The sequence below is a fragment of the Penicillium argentinense genome, assembly GCF_028826775.1.
Source record: "Penicillium argentinense strain IBT 30761 chromosome Unknown utg000005l_segment0_segment0, whole genome shotgun sequence".
Classification (NCBI taxonomy): Eukaryota; Fungi; Ascomycota; class Eurotiomycetes; order Eurotiales; family Aspergillaceae; genus Penicillium; species Penicillium argentinense.
In genome coordinates, this window is record NW_026622664.1 from 1,093,937 (window position 1) to 1,109,566 (window position 15,630).

General features: G+C 51.6%; 7 protein-coding genes across 7 annotated transcripts; 1 reads left to right on the plus strand and 6 right to left on the minus strand.

Moving 5' to 3' along the window:
- Positions 1 to 63: 63 nt before the first annotated feature.
- N7532_005203 (uncharacterized protein) lies at positions 64 to 2,007 on the minus strand (the record flags this gene model as incomplete). The annotated part of the gene is made up of 4 exons (XM_056617697.1): positions 64 to 685; positions 740 to 807; positions 865 to 1,520; positions 1,587 to 2,007. 4 exons carry the CDS (start codon positions 2,005 to 2,007, stop codon positions 64 to 66), a joined length of 1,767 nt encoding a protein of 588 aa, XP_056473856.1.
- Positions 2,008 to 2,499: 492 nt separating this feature from the next.
- On the minus strand, positions 2,500 to 3,575 carry N7532_005204 (GILT family protein; the record flags this gene model as incomplete). Its single annotated transcript, XM_056617698.1, has 2 exons — positions 2,500 to 3,004; positions 3,088 to 3,575. The coding sequence occupies 2 exons, from the start codon at positions 3,573 to 3,575 to the stop codon at positions 2,500 to 2,502; spliced, it is 993 nt and encodes a 330-aa protein (XP_056473857.1).
- A 572-nt stretch (positions 3,576 to 4,147) lies between these two features.
- On the minus strand, positions 4,148 to 4,858 carry N7532_005205 (early growth response protein; the record flags this gene model as incomplete). Its single annotated transcript, XM_056617699.1, has 1 exon — positions 4,148 to 4,858. One exon carries the CDS (start codon positions 4,856 to 4,858, stop codon positions 4,148 to 4,150), a length of 711 nt encoding a protein of 236 aa, XP_056473858.1.
- Positions 4,859 to 4,959: 101 nt separating this feature from the next.
- On the minus strand, positions 4,960 to 6,247 carry N7532_005206 (fungal specific transcription factor domain-containing protein; the record flags this gene model as incomplete). The annotated part of the gene is made up of 3 exons (XM_056617700.1): positions 4,960 to 5,148; positions 5,206 to 5,475; positions 5,555 to 6,247. The coding sequence occupies 3 exons, from the start codon at positions 6,245 to 6,247 to the stop codon at positions 4,960 to 4,962; spliced, it is 1,152 nt and encodes a 383-aa protein (XP_056473859.1).
- Positions 6,248 to 7,385: 1,138 nt separating this feature from the next.
- N7532_005207 (monooxygenase) lies at positions 7,386 to 8,857 on the minus strand (the record flags this gene model as incomplete). Its single annotated transcript, XM_056617701.1, has 6 exons — positions 7,386 to 7,693; positions 7,748 to 8,198; positions 8,251 to 8,364; positions 8,396 to 8,548; positions 8,618 to 8,771; positions 8,850 to 8,857. The coding sequence occupies 6 exons, from the start codon at positions 8,855 to 8,857 to the stop codon at positions 7,386 to 7,388; spliced, it is 1,188 nt and encodes a 395-aa protein (XP_056473860.1).
- Positions 8,858 to 11,723: 2,866 nt separating this feature from the next.
- Positions 11,724 to 12,113, minus strand: N7532_005208 (uncharacterized protein; the record flags this gene model as incomplete). Its single annotated transcript, XM_056617702.1, has 1 exon — positions 11,724 to 12,113. One exon carries the CDS (start codon positions 12,111 to 12,113, stop codon positions 11,724 to 11,726), a length of 390 nt encoding a protein of 129 aa, XP_056473861.1.
- A 1,285-nt stretch (positions 12,114 to 13,398) lies between these two features.
- On the plus strand, positions 13,399 to 15,323 carry N7532_005209 (hexokinase family protein; the record flags this gene model as incomplete). The annotated part of the gene is made up of 3 exons (XM_056617703.1): positions 13,399 to 14,039; positions 14,109 to 14,898; positions 14,952 to 15,323. 3 exons carry the CDS (start codon positions 13,399 to 13,401, stop codon positions 15,321 to 15,323), a joined length of 1,803 nt encoding a protein of 600 aa, XP_056473862.1.
- Positions 15,324 to 15,630: the final 307 nt, after the last annotated feature.

A 15,630-nucleotide genomic window follows, 5' to 3' on the forward strand; every position in this document is an offset into this window, starting at 1 on the left:
CACTGTATCATGGTACAAAGCATGCGAAATCCTAACGCCCCAGTCGCCATTCTAAATAAACCTTTAAATGATGTACACAAGTCTTCGATCACCTGATTGCTCAAGATCGTCACGCCTTCCGCCACCCATGAGTTCGTCGCGCTCCTCGCCCGAGTGCGCAGAGTTGTCGTTATTACCAGCAACGACGATGCGATTCGCCTTCTGAAGGAGAACTCTCAACGCGAAAGCCAGCACAGCAACAAGAACCATGAAAAAAGAACAAGTGGCCATGCCGTGAATATACCACGGCCCATCAGACTCCGGGTACAATCTGGTTCCGAGTAAGGGGCCGCATTGGCCGATGATATTTAGAATGGCGATGCTGGCTCCTCTGCCTTCTTTCTCGATTCGGTTATCCATTGACCAAGTGATGATCAATGTGATAGCGGAGAAAAAACCTGCCGTAGCTGGGTACACACAGATGTACCGAATGAAGATGTGCAGTTCGATGGAGAGGTGATTGTGGAAGTATCCTATTGCGGCGATGATGGAATACGCAAGTGAAGAGACCAAAGCATGCGCGATTATGTAGGGGCTCCTTGTGTGAGCTCGATCCGAGGCGTAGGCTGTCAGAAGGACAACTGCGAAAGCCACGAGGTAGGGCGGCGCGGATAGTGCTTGGGCTCGAAGTGAAGAGTATCCCATGCTAATAGACTTGGTGAGTAACTCTGCACGGAGTGATTAGATCAGGGAACTTTACTCTTTGATGATAGTCGGTAGAAAGACGGGCATGGAGCTAAATGCCACATTGCAGCTGAAGAACATGAACTGGGAGCAGACACACGTTAGCATCGACTGATAATTTGCAGGTGACGGAAATCTTACAGCAGCCATGTAAGCCTTGGGATCAGCCAATGTTTTCTTGATTTCTCCCCACTTGAATCGTTGTTCTTTTGTCTGCTGATAATCGGGCTTGTTCTCTTCTAGACGAAGCCGAGCTACCACCCGCTGTTGACGAGTAAGGAACCGAGCACGTCCAGGAGAATCTGGAATAAGTGCCCAGGCGAATACAGCAGCGATGATACTGGGAAATCCCTCGACCAGGAAGAGCGTGCGCCAAGGAGAGATCGGGCCATCGGCGCTAAATTTCGTGATGGTCCACGCCAGACTGCTCGCGAAAGACGTTGCCAGCGGTGCCGCTGAGATAAACAGTCCATTTCTGAAGGCAAGCTCATGACGGCGGTAGAATAGCGACAGGTAGAAGGGGACACCGGGGCCAAACGCGGCTTCTGCGATGCCAAGCATAGCACGAAGGACGACCAAGGTTCCGAACGATGTTGCTAAACACTGAAATGAAGCCACAAGTCCCCATCCGCAGACGCAAAGGGAAATATAAATATGCGGTGGGACGAGATGGTACATGAGGGTCATCCATTCGAAAAGAATGTAGGTGATGTAGAATGCTGTAAGGAGCCATTCATACTGCGACGACGAGAGATTGAGATCCTCCTGCAGACCAGCAATTTTCGCATTTCCGATATCTAAAAGTCCACATCAGTCACCATCCTCAAATTTCAGAGTATAGAAGCATATCAGTCCACACATACTCGAGCGGTCCAAGAAAGCCAGCAGATAAAGAAGGGCTAGAAATGGCACCAGTCTCCGATCAAACAATCTCACAACCTCGGATTCTTCTTCGGAGGTGTATTTCGGGGCTTCCCTTGCTCGTCTTCTCTTCGCCTCATTACCCTCAGCTGAATCATACCCATTATCCCCGTCCACATCGGAAACAGCAGAAACAGGCCCGCCTACTTCCACGCTGTCTCCAAAGTCCGTTTGTAAGCGCAGGGGTGCCCCAGTTGGCTTTGAGGGCTTCGACCTCAAGTATTCTTCTTCCAAGTCATTGGAGACAGGCGTGTACCGATGGTTCGAGGAGGAGGAGGAGGAGGAGGAGGAGGAGGAGGAGGAGGAGGGTGAATCGTCGGGAAAGCCGTTCCCCGCAGCGGGAGCAATGTGAAGATTGCCCATTTTGGTTCGTTCGGAGCGCGTTGGAAAGGGTGTAGCTGGTCGTTTGCGTAGGCGATCGTCCAGAAGGCCCTCCCCAAGCTTAAGACCCTCTCACGATCTCTGTCCGGGGAATTGCTCCTGACCGAAAGAAGGTTGTTTGCAGCTGACCTGATCTCGAGACCTGGGGGAGCTACTAGCTTTGTCAGCGCAGCACGTGTGGGTCCGTTACCAAAGGAGGTTAGCGACGATCAGTGGTTTGCTTGATTACGAAAGCTACAAGGCTGAAATAGGTCGAGGGGTATTTGACGTGAAAAGTAGTGTATCTTCGTATTCAATACTATATAGGGTAGTTTAACTCGGCCCGATTGTTCAGAAATCTTGAAATATTCAATTAAACCGAAAAGCATCGTATGAGTCAAGTCGCTGGCAAACCCAGCAGGTGAAACCATCAGATAATCATAATCATTTCCTCAGACATTTTCTTGGGGTATCAATAGAAGTGTCATGACAAGCCTAGTTACTATCTTTATAGAGTTTATTGATCTGATCGATCAATAGTTGAGGCTTACCACCCTCGCCTTCCTTAACGCAGTTCTTCCATTTACCGTCATCGCGGACACACCAGACCTTGTTGTCCAGTCGAACCGTGCAGCTGGTGGTGACACCGAGATCCTTCCCACGTTTCACGTTACTTCGGAGAAGTGCGATACCGCTCAACGAGTCGTCCGGGTTATCGTCCTGTTGGCTGGCGCAGCGGTTCAGGGAATCGAAATCAATACCGTGCTCCAAGGCACACTGGTGAACAAATTCACGCTCAGGTATACGAGGGTATTGGTTGATCAGACAGTTGGCGAATCCCAAAGATCGAATGATAGGAGTACGCGGATAAGACGTGGGGAGCAATGATTCATCGGCCTTTGGAGGGAAGGGAAGGTTCGCGGCGCAGAGCATGAGCATGTTTCCGATACATTCAGTAGGGCCATGCATGCATTTTATCTCTTCAGAGGCTGAATTCCAGCTATGAGATCACAAGAAAGGTCAATAAGTGTTGTGTACGGGGTGTTTGACGTCTGGAGGAGCTCCTGGAAGGTGGGCACTTACTCCGCAATAAATGACAGCCGGAAATCCACCTTGTCGCTGACCTGTTCCATGGTTGGCAAAATCAATTGTTGGATGCATGCTTTCGCATCCGGGCATTTGCTCATAATGTGAGCCTCCAAGGGGATCTTGGCGGACTCAGCAGGTTGTGAGCTGTTGAAGGTCGAGGGCCGTCTGTCGTCCGCAAACATGTGCTCTTGTGAGTGTGTCGAGTATTGTTCGGTTTCTGAATCAGGGATAGAATGACCACGCATATGACAGGGCATGGGAATACGGATCGACTTGGTGAGCAGGTAGAACCCCGCCAGGAAGCCCAGGGCAATGACGATGCGGCGCAGCAGGCAGTTTCTCGGGGATCTGTTGCGAAGTTGCCCTGATTTGAACCCTCCATGTCGAGGCGGAGTCTCGAGATTCTCACCGGTGTGAATGGGCAGTTTCTCCATACTGCCAGATGAACGCTCGAATGGACCGGGTGTAGTAGAATCGATCATGCTGGGTAGGGGAGCGGAGCGCGTGCGGAGAGGTTGCGCTCCAGCCGCTCTTCGAAATGGGTTACATAAGATGGCATGAGGTCAAGCTCGTGACCTAGCGACAGGCAACCAAGCCAGTTTCAGCCAATGAATCTATTAGCACGACATCAGAAGAACATAACCCGTTCGACAAAAATTAAATGTCGAAAATCAAGCAGCGAAAGACTTCTAAGCTAAAAAAAATAAATGACAAGAGTGGGATTCGAACCCACGCCCCTTTCGAGACACGGAAATCTTGAAGATCTCTGAGGAACAGGTGAACCTGAACCGTGCGCCTTGGACCGCTCGGCCATCTTGCCAGGTGCGATGACATCACCTTGCATGATGGCTTTATAAACAAAAAGATAGGATACAAACTTTGTCTCATATATGCTTGACAGATTTCTACTATTCAGAAATCCGCCGATTCTTAGCGCAATATTGGTATCAATTGCGCCTTGTTTTAACAATCAAATAAGCAAGTCCCAGGCGGGACAAGCAGATTTAAAACGTCTGTTTTTATTGTCGCAAGTATTTTTGATTCTTAATGAGGGTCATTCTACACAAAGAGCACTCAATATCTGCCCATAAATCCTACTGATGCCCCAATGATTGAGTGTCCGCATCAATGAGATTGCTTCATCGAGAAGCCTTCTCGGACAAGCCGAAGAAGAGAGGAGGTTTCCAACACCGGGTATTTTGACGCAACCTCGCCCAGATTCTATCCAACGGAATTGCTCCGGGTCATCAGGACCCAAGGTACTAAGGACAACAGAGCGGCGTTCGGATATGACTGTCATATCTGCTGGAGGAATATTGAGAGCCGCATAGAGCCACATGGTCAGGGTAGCGTGGAAAAGCATGACGGGCGTTGAGAAGTGAGCACAGGCTTGGTTCTTGATTGTCCCAAATAGTTGTGCAGCATATGAAACTGCTAGGCGGCGGGAATGAGGCACTGAGTTCCACTTGTCGGTCAAATAGCTCATCTCGGTGGCGGTGCACTTTTTATATTTGAGTCGCAATGCAGTCGAGAAAAGTGACATGCCAGGTATATGAGACATCATGAGGGTAGAGATAATCATCATTCGATGTACTGAATTCGCCTTGAGACCCAGGGTAGAAAGACGAGGTTCTTCTTCCCCCAGTGTTGTGAGAAGGTCTTTGAGAACAATCTCGGCCTTCTCGCGGCCCATGACAGGCTCAGCAGATAATTTTGTCAAAGGTCTTTGACTATTGCTGATGGCATTTGTCAGCACTTGAAGCATGGTTTGCTTTCCAAGTACTCCTGTTTTCATCCACGTGGATTTCCAGGTACCGTCAATGATAACACGCTCTAATGTCGTATGACTGTTGGTGTCTGCGGTTCTTAAGTATGCAAATTTCCAACGGTGAAGACACTGGCGAGCCACGAACCTGGGTCATGAGAAGAACAGGCCCATCCTTGAGCATTCGAGGTTTCCCAGCGGTTTTCCTCATGAGGCAGCGAGTTCTGCAGCTCCTCAATTCTCATAATTGGAGTAAGGTCGAAATGGGTCTCGCATGCTTGGTCAATGAGCTAGGCAGAATATTAGTATTGAGAGACTTTTCAGATGAAAATGATACTAAGCCATACCCAGATAGCGAAACCAGTCCGCCGTCGTTCTTCGTCCAGTACCCAGACTTGCCACTTCTGTTGAAGTGATAGATCCAAGGAAGACATATTTGTTAGAGACATGACGTCGGTAAAAAGCTGTTTTCGTCGGGCGACGGTGACAGGCAGCGCTTGTAGGAACTCTGCGATTTCTAGTGCTCTGCGTTCACCAGAGTATCTCATGGCGATTTGATTGAGCAAGATAACTTGCACCATCCAGAGCTCTCGGCCAAGCCTATTTTGAATTTCACACTGAAAGTGGTTGTTATGTGATTAGTAAAGTTTTCTATACTATGGAGGATAAGAGAAATGACACAACGCATAGGCTTACCAGGTAGATTGCCTGGCGACGAACTACTTCATTCATTGCCCTTGAACAAATGTGTGCCTGGGGAAGTTGCGAGAATTGAGCACCAATAGCACTGACAGCGAACACTAGCAGCCAATGCGTGCCAGCCGAACCGAAGCTTGCCTTGTGCAAAACAGGAAAGACGGGATGAAAGTGTTCAAAGTATAATTGCACCCAGGCATTAATGACAGGTGCTGGTGGAACGCGAAGATCTGTAAATGGAGGGAATGTCGGGGTATATTCCATGGCTCTGGCTAGCTTGGTCACCTCATCGACTGTATCTTGTCGAATTTCGGGAACATGGGCGAAGTTTTCTTGGTCCACCTGGTCCAGATGTACCTGTCTCATATCTGGGAAAGATAGCTGTGCGTCAACACTGGGGTCCGTAGGGTGATATTGGCGTGGTTCCATTGCTTCCGCCTCCGTAGATGGTGAGTAGCCCTGGTGGTAAATTTCGGCGACAGAATCGGGGATCAGTGGGTTGGATTGTTGAGATGGTTTTGTGAGAGAAGTTGGTGTCGACTCAGAAGCTCCCTCGGATTGTATCGGGGTCATCCACATGCCATTGAAGAGGTTCAGAGGCGGAGGCAGATCCAGCAGATCCGGAAATATATCGGTGCCAAGATCTAAGCCTAGGTCCATGTCCAAATCCACCACATTTTCCTGATCTGGCATTTGGGGATCTTTGTGCCCAAGATTCCCAGAAAAAGTGGTCGTGTTTGGCTGCGTGGGCAAAGCTGGTGATCGTAGTACAGGTTGCGCAATCTCAGATGATGGTGGATTCACTCTTTGTCGCTTAGGTGGTGTTGGGCCGTCTGAATTGCCTTCATGTATTGCCACCTGCTCCTCTGAGGACCTGTAGGAGCAAGTTGCTCCCTTGTCCTCACATCGTTTGCAGGGTTGCTCTCCATTGCAGCGGAGCTTGGACCGATGGCAAGACCTGCAGGCCTGGATGACGCGACGTCTTTCCCCAAGGCCATTTGAGTAGCTTTTCCGGTGGACTCCTTTGAGGTGGCGGACAAGGGAGTCTCTACATCATTGGGTCAGCGTGAAACTTTTCCGGACCGATCTTCACTCTCGAGTTGCTTGCGTTTGTTGCTGATGAAACATACACCCTTGTGAATTTTGATCCACATTCAGAGCAAGCCTGTCCAAGTTAGTTCTCTTGTCTGGAAGATTTTCAAACTCATTGACTCACATATGGCTTTTCCATCGTATGGGTCCGGAGATGCCGGTGATAATGCTCGCCCCGTGTGAACGACAGGCCACACTCCTCGCATGACCAGCCCGACGACTGCATATTGGGCGAGGTCACATGGAGGAAGGATATCAAGAGGCAGAGTGACGATCAAGCAGTCGACGTTCAAGAGAATAGAAGATCGTCGCCCGGAGCGGAGATACCGGAGACGGACAATTCGGCCTCGGGCAGAAATACACAGACCACAATAGCTGGACCATCATCTCAAAATTGTCTGGTTGCATGGAAAATTTAGTACGATAGCGCTTGGGTCAAGATTGATCTTCACACAGAAAACACAGATTTCTTATTGCTACCTGTCTAGAAGGGGACTTTCGGTTAATCCTGCGAGTTACCACTACATACCACTAATTCTCGGCCGGCGGTTGACGCAGTGAGTCTTAAGGCAAAATCCTTGCCAAGCAATACTAACTAGAAGGGATTATTTTTCACCCCCCGCGACTTGATCTGCATGTGTACCCAGCGTGAGCCAGAGAGTGTCGGGTTGTTTTCGTTGGCTTCGGCTCCCCACTCGGGTACCGCACTGCAATATCTGGTCTGATGTGGAGCCATCTCTCAAGAACATGTTTCCGCACGTCCTAGTAGGACCTGAGCTTCCCGCGCTGGACAAGAAGGCCATGTGTAGGAGACCATGTCCGTGGGCGTCTCAGCGTCGGGCACGTATTTTCGGAGCTCGTCCAGCATCTCTGCTCGGCGGTCATCGCTTGTCTTGGACATCATCATCACCGTCACGGCATGATTGTACCGGACTTGGTTGTACATCTCCAGTCGCGCTGGGATCTGTTCAGGTGTGGTCTCGAGTGGAAACACCGCTGCCAGTGCAGCTGCATCTTCGAATGACTGGGCACCGCCTTGTCCTTGGTCTATTATATTCGTCAGTTCTCTAAACTATTCAGAGGAATGTAAGTGATACTCACGGGGCAGCGTTGGGTGTGCAGCATCACCAATCAATGCAAGCTTCCCCTTGACAAAGGTCGAAGGAGGCGATCGCGATGCCAAACTCCAGAGCTTCAAGTCCTCAGCCAAGCGACATAGTTCCTGAAGCTCTGGACCAAACGAGCTAAAAGTCGCCAGCAATTCCTCCATGTTCCCAGAGTCCAGCCAAGAGGCATCGTTGGCGGGGGTTGTCCCTGAAGGGTGAATGCCAGCCACATTGAGCAACTCGCCATTGCGGCAAGGGTAAAGGACGATGCGACGATCCTGGCCAACGAAAGCGTGCACGCCATCAAGTCCGATCTTGTCGAGCAATGCGGTGGCAATTGGATTGGCTTTTATTTTGGAGACTGGTACAAGGAATCTGAAGCAGTTCTGTCCAGTACTTTCCTTTGGTCTGAACTCTCCGCCAGTCACCGCGTAGACAGACTTGGACTTTATCAAGAATGTTAGACCAAGCATTTCCTCAAAAGTTGGTAATTCTTACATGGATTCCATCTGCACCAACGACGAGGTCTCCATTGAATTTGATACCGTCGCATAGAGTAACTTCCCCAGCTTCCGCGTCCTGATCAGGCACGAAGTTAAGATTAATGAGCAGCTTTGAGCAAGGATAATTTGAGATCACTAACCACAGACGTGACCCGAGACGCAAAGCGAATATCAATCTTCCTTCCATCAATTTCCCGGGATGCAGCAGCTCGAAGAGCATTATGGAGATCAACACGGTGAGTCAAAAGCCAGTCGTCATGAATATCCAGCTTTTTCTGGATCTCCTCCGTTAACTAGCGACAATGTTAGTCAACTAGCTGAAAACCATTTAATCATGAAATCCGGTGACCAATATAACTTACAAAGGGAGTGCTGATTATGTTGGCTTGCTGATCCCAGACTTGAAAGCGCTTGCACTGGACCGGGTGCAAAGCGGCGAAATCGCAAGCCCAATCGCGGAGAATCCGAGTGGCGTTAGGTGCGACATGAATAGCCGCGCCTACTTCATTTGAAAACCTGGACTGTTCAATGACCTTTTCGAAATATCCATCCAATTAGCTTAATTCGCTAAACCGGTAGATGAATGGCTTTTACTTGGACATGATGGCCAGCTTTATGCAGGCCAATTGCTGCGCCTAGACCTGCCAGGCCGGCACCGACCAAGATAATTTGCAGAGGCATAGCAAATTGAAGTAGTCAAACTCGATCAAAATGGGTGAGCAAAAAGCTCCATTGGCGCTGGTCTTCGAAAGTACTTAAAGGTGAAGTCGGCCGGACCACTCGGATACCCCCACTCCAGCCGGAGCGGCGGGCACCCGCAAAGAGTTCGAGTGACTCATGTAGAGAGGTAGCTATATTCTCGAATAAACCAAGTATCTCGAATATCCCGAGTAGTTTCTCTGAGACAAAGTTCCGGTATTTAAGCTGCCGTGGTATGGGAAAGCTGGAATGCCAAAATGCAATGAAAGCCAATCTGGGGAACGGAAAGAGTGACGCCAACGTATACTCCTCGCCCTAACTCCCCCTGATCTGACGCTCAATAATAGCAAACGTAGTCAAACAAACCATGATTTCCCACTTCCGAGAATCCTCTTCAGAGGTCATCTCGTGAGGAATTCCCCTTTCTGCCGGCGATGCGAAGAACAAGCTTCCAGCCTTCATATTCCAAGGACTGCTTCCAACCCACTTTGCCAGGAGCTTCCAATTCTCCTCGTCAACGCCTCCAGCCCGAAGCTCCATACCCTACAAAGGCCCTAGTGTCCGATAGGACTTCCTGCAGGTGTACGTCGTCCTTTGCTTTCCATCTCCGAAATCAAAACAGTATAACTTGTGAGTCCACTTCTGTGGTCGTTCCAACCTCTCCCATATCATCAAACTCCCCTCTATCTCCTTAGCAGGATCGCCAAGTCCGATCGTGGAACCGCGAAGGTGCATTTTCGCTGCTCCGAGGACCTCTCCGTCCTTCGAGTCTCCTTTGTGAAGGAGGAGGTCAAATTTGTGTTTCGTGAGAGTCTCGTGGGTTTCGATGTAATAGATTGGGCGGGTTTCGGGACCGGGCGTGACGATGCGGTATGTCTGACGCTTCCATTTCGATACGAGCTCGTCTAAAAGCCCTTGGCTGGAATTATCGGGAGCTGTAGTATCGGGCGTGGGCGAGTCAGCGCCAGTCGATGCTGTAGCTGCTGGCAATGTGAATCGGGGGTGATCTGGAGTAGCTGGACTCGGCGAGGAGACTGCTGTTGATGCCGTTTCGATGGATGCGACGCATTGTGAGAATGGAGCTGCAAAGGTCGTTCGATCTCTCCGTCATATCGTGACTGCATTCCCGCGTGGGTGTTGACGGCGTAGCTCCAGACGAATCAAGGTCGGCGCTAAACCCGACCTGGGCAAAACCCGCGATGGCTGATCTCGTATTGAATCCGGGGTGCCTACCGCATTGGTGAGAAGAGAGGCAAGATCTAGGCCTTGGAGTTGCTCGCGCTCGTAATTTAACAGAATAAGATCAAAAAAGAAATACGCATATTTGCAGCAAGATATACGAAATTTTGTTGTAAAGTGGTTGGCGTTCCCGTTTAATGGTGGCCTTACACGGTCCTCTTTGAGCCGCACTTACCACCAAACCCCGCACTCGAGACAAAATCATCAGCGGATTCATAGGACCATCTTCTCAGGTAGTTTCTTGCACAATTTTCCAGCTTTTGTATATACGGACAATACTTTGGCTCGGGAAAAGCCACTAACTTTCTGACCGTGAACGTGCCAAGTGCCTTTCCTTGAAGCATGAATCGCACCGAATTTGACAGCGAAGGAGCATGGCAGGACTACCAACTGCATCTGTTACTTCTGACACGCCAAAGACTGCGAGAAAGAGTCGCATGCCTTGAGAAACAGCAAGGTCACTAAGACCCAGCCTCTTCGCAATCCAGTCTTTGAAGCCGTGCCCTCGAGTCTTGAGCCTCAAGTTTGGCGGACAGGCCCAGCAGAGTCCGAGAAGCTTAAGAAGGAGGTTAGGAGGTAAGGCTTCTTGAAGAGAAAGCGTTTCGACATGAGGGAAAACCCGAACTCTGTAATTGGGAAACAAGAACGGAGTATGTAGAAGTCGTGTGTGCTCCGGGAGGACGAAGTTATTCTCCCTCATTTGATCTGGACTCAAGATACAGCGGACATACCTACTAAATGTAGAAGCACCTATGAGACATCAAAACTTTCATACATTCCAGCAAGTCAGGTTGCAGGTGGATTATGCTCGACTTCATTGTCATATAGCCCTTATATCTACCCTAAGCTACTTAACGTAGTGGTATTATGTCTATCTTCCTTCTTACGTGGAATCCTAAAGGAATCATCACTTACGAGGCAGGTACTGTACTTAGCACGCCATCCACCAGCTCCGCTCCGGGAGGCTAATGCTGCCGACTCGCCACAATCCACTCGACTACCGGCCGAGTGCTGGCACTCCCGGCATAATCGTCGACGATTGTCTACGGTCGTGTCTCAGACTGAGACTGGCACAGTTAGTGAAACGAAGGGCCCGCTTGTTCAGACCGAGTTAGTCTCTCGTGTACACACGCATGGCATGGGATTAGCATCGGACGTATGTTCTTGGTGGCTCATGGCCGGGGCCCGCGCGAACGATCTTGATCGTCTTATCAGGGCCAGGTGCATCGTCATCCGCCCCATTTCTCGAGCCAGACGAGCCTATGACTACCTAATGTGAGGTGCTAAAACACCCGTAAGACGCAGCGGAGCCCCCCTCCACCGCGATATCAACTCTGCGTCTGCCTGACTCCGATCTCGGAGGCTCTCCGTCGCGCGTGGGTGCCCAAGCTTTAAAGTTCCCAGCGGAGGAACAAAAGCCGTGGCATTTGCAATGCAAAATTCCCGATAGCGTTCCCGTTTAGCGCCGTCGGTGTGGCACCGCGTGGGTTGAGGCTCTCTCGACCGTCTTGGGTGTGTTTTTAGGTTTGATTAGTTGCGGCCTGCGAGGGTCTTGGTCCAGTTCTTTTCCGGGTCCTGCAGCCCTTTCGTGACTCGTAATGACGGGGAGCAGGTGATAGATTCCGGGGCCCCTCTTCCCGTCTTGAAACGAGGTTGGGCCAGTCGCGAGGCGCTGATGGCGTTGTCGGTGGCCACCACGATCGAGGCCCAGCTGGCAGCTGCCACGAGGAGACCAAGTGGGTTGGCTGGGTCTGCCAATGCACACAGCACGCGGTTATTCCCGAGTTGAACCAGCAAGCGCACAGCACGGCAATTCGCCTCGTGGCAGGGAAGAATAGGAAGGGGAATAAGAAAGCGTTCCTCGTTCTCCAGTTGAGCAGGTTTCGGCGAATGACGCGATGGCAGATCAACCCCATCCATCCTGTTGCGCCCCACCTGTTGACCCTCGTGTTTTGCTGAGGCTGGAGGACCTTAAGGTGAATGACCTAAGAGGATAGGAGCACGAGGGAGCCGAATGTGCTAACCGAGGAGGCCTGGGGGGATCAGTTCGGGAGCGTAGGGTTACATACCTGCTAGGCAGGTAGTAAAGTCCCAGCTCCAAATGGTGGGGTTGTATGAAGCAGCGCGGACCTGCCTCCCGCGATCTTTGCCATGCGATGGTTTTTGGTGGGAATAAATAACCTTACTCCTGGGTAGGCATACTAACCCGAGGAACTCTTTTTTACCTACTAGGTAGGAATTATCGTAGTCTGCTCGGAGAGAGATCCAATCGCGGGTCCAGCAGGATGGTGTACGATCACCGCTGCGCAAGTGGTGACGGGAAAAGAACAGCGTCGCATCGCGTGTCCCGACGGTCGCACCTCCACCAGCTCGCGCAGAAATCGCGGGCCTGCGAATAAGGTAGGAGAGCCACAGAATCTCGTTAGGATATCTTATAGGCGCACGCAGGGACCGCCGGCTGCTCCACTTGCGCGATTCATTTGCGGACCCTCCCAACCATAAATGATCCATCATAGAGTCAGGCTCACACTTCTTTCAACACTTCGAGTTGCGTGAAGTTCCTTCTTTGTGGGCAGACTCCGTCTCGACGTCGCAGCATCTGCACTGTGTGGCTCTAGTTGAGCCCCAGCGAGACCTGTACCCTGTTACTGCACTTGGTACCTGAGTCCTAGGGTAACCTAGGTAGGTGCGAGGACACTAGTCGTGTACCTGCTCGCCGGCAGTGGGTATATATACAGGGGAGCTCCCCTGGTCGATCGCCCGCCCCCTTCCGTCGTGGAATTCCCAGGGTACGTAACTCAACATGACAGCTGAAGATCGCGGTTTCCCTGATCGCCGCCCCCGCACCGCTTCTCTGCAGTCCGCGTCACCAAAATGCTCAACCCGCAACCTCACTAACCCGCCGTTAGGTATTTTTAGCCGTACCTGCCCTAAGACCTTACCTAGCACCACTGAGGTACGCTATCAGATCCCGGGTACTTCTCGTATCGCCAACCCCAGCTACGGTAGACCCTGAGTGCCCTATCACCTGCGCGGTCTTCACCCCTCCCTTCTTCCGACTCGACCCTCCTGGTGCCGCGCCAGAGTATTTCCTAGGTCGCGGGTGCCTAGGAAATACTCCGTCTGGGTCGTCTGTGGTAGAATTCATCCCACCCGTGCAGTCTTGAGCTGGACCCTGATCACAAAGCCATCCCTGTATTCCCGAATGGCGTCGGTCAATTCAATATCGTCCGAAAAGGACAATGACGAGGACCGTGACATCATGCATGAGGATGTCATCGAGGACGAGGAGCCCGAGGAGCCCAGCTCCGAGCTGGATCCCGCCCAAAAAGAAGATCTCGAGCACCATCAGCGCCTCGATGACTTCCTCGCCCCGCTCTGTCTCGACGAGGCCGTGCTGTATCGGCTGGCCCGCCGCTTCTCCAGCACATACCGCCATTTGGCCCTGACTTCAGACCAGCAATTCTTGCCCACGCCCGTCACCCAGTTGCCCACCGGACAGGAAACCGGTCGCTACCTGGCCATCGACGTCGGTGGAAGCAACCTGCGCGTGGCCTTTATCGAGTTACTAGGTGAAGCTGTCGAGGAGTCGGAGAGTCGCCCTGCCGATGCATCGGAAAGATCCCGCGACACCATCCGCAAGGCGCAGCGACAGCGCGTGAAGCGTACGCTGGAGCGGGCATGGCCGATCCAGGAGCATTTGAAGATGGACAAGGCCGATGACCTGTTTGCCTGGATTGGCGATTGCATTGCAGAGGTGGTGGCCGAGAGTCTCACCTCGGACGATACCAAGAAAGATATTCCTGCGGAACTGGACATGGGCATTACCTTTAGTTTCCCCATCATGTCAGTATTGGCCTTCACCATGATTCTCTTTGTCTGGTCATTTTCTTTTACATGCTTACATCTTTCTAGGCAAGAATCGCTGGCCGAGGCTACATTGATGCCCATGGGCAAAGGCTTTGCCATCACTTCCAATCTCAACCTGCGCAAAATTCTGCTGAATGGCTACGAAAAGCACACCAGGAGGCCCGAAGATGAGGATGAGCCATCCTCGAAACGCCGCAAGCTGTTTGCCCTCCCTAAATTAAAGATCCAGGCAATCACAAACGATACCGTGGCGACGCTGGCTTCGCTCGCCTACGCCGTCAAATCGCTGCCCAATAGTCGAGTCGCCATGGGCATTATCGTGGGCACAGGATGCAACGCAACCATCCCCATGAAACTGAACTCCCTGCACGAATCCAAAGCCAAGAACGTCAATGCCATGAACGCCGACGCCGTAGAAACCATTGTCAACACCGAATGGACCATATCCGGCGCCGCACCACCCCTGCGAGAATTGAATGTCACTACCAAATGGGATGTCGAGCTAGACCGCGCCTGCGCACGCCCGGGCTTCCAGCCATTCGAGTATATGACCGGCGGCCGATACATTGGCGAATTGATCCGGCTGATCCTTTTCGACTACCTCACCGAAGTGGCGGGCCTCTCAAAACGGATCCTGCCCGCCAATCTAATCCAAGAATACGCCCTAACCACCTCGTATATCTCCGACAACGTCGCCCGCGCCCGGTCCGATTCCGAACTCGCGCAGAAACTCAACCTCACCCTCCCACCCCCGAGAGCAGCGACTGGCGCTGGGACGCGCGAACAGCAGGCGCCTTCCGCCGCATCGCCCGGACAGTCCAGAGACGATCGGCCGGTCTGATCGCCGCGGCGGTGATTGGGCTATTGGCCTGCTGCCGCGAAATCGAGCTGAAGGAGGATAGCAACGGGAACACACCCGAGAACGCCGCCTCGCCGCAAAGCAACGGCGACGCTCCTACGACCCCAGACAACACGGCCCTGCCCACTCCCAGTGTGAGCAACAGCTTCCACGGCCATGTAGTCCCCGTCCTCCAACCTGCGGCGGACTGGCAGTCAGGTCCGGAGGAGCTGGTCGTTGCATACACGGGCGGCATCATCCAGCACTATCCCCAGTTCAAGGAGATGTGCCAGCAGCACATCGACCGGCTGATTATGCGGACGGGTCCGCAGCAGGGAGGCAAGTCTGTTTTCTTGCGCGAGGCTTCCGACGGCGGAGTTATTGGGGCGGGCGTTTTGGCGGGCATGGTCGTGAGCAAGTAATAGGTTTACCTTGGTCGGCCTCTAGGTGTATCATGACTCTTTCATGACTTAGACGTCTCGGCGGTTTGTCTTTTGTCTTTTGTCTTTGTGGGTTTGTGGAGTCTGTGGTAGGAAAAGAGCTAGGATGGGATTGTTTGCGATTCATTTTGCTAGCTGGTGCCATATAGAAATGGATTTGCTTGAGACTGTCAGTCAGTGTATTGTGTCTACGTGGTAACCGCTACTCACATTTTCGGCCTTTTTTTTTAATTGGATCTTGTACTAAAAGCACATGGACAGGTCCACAAGCTAAGCAATTTCATTTCTT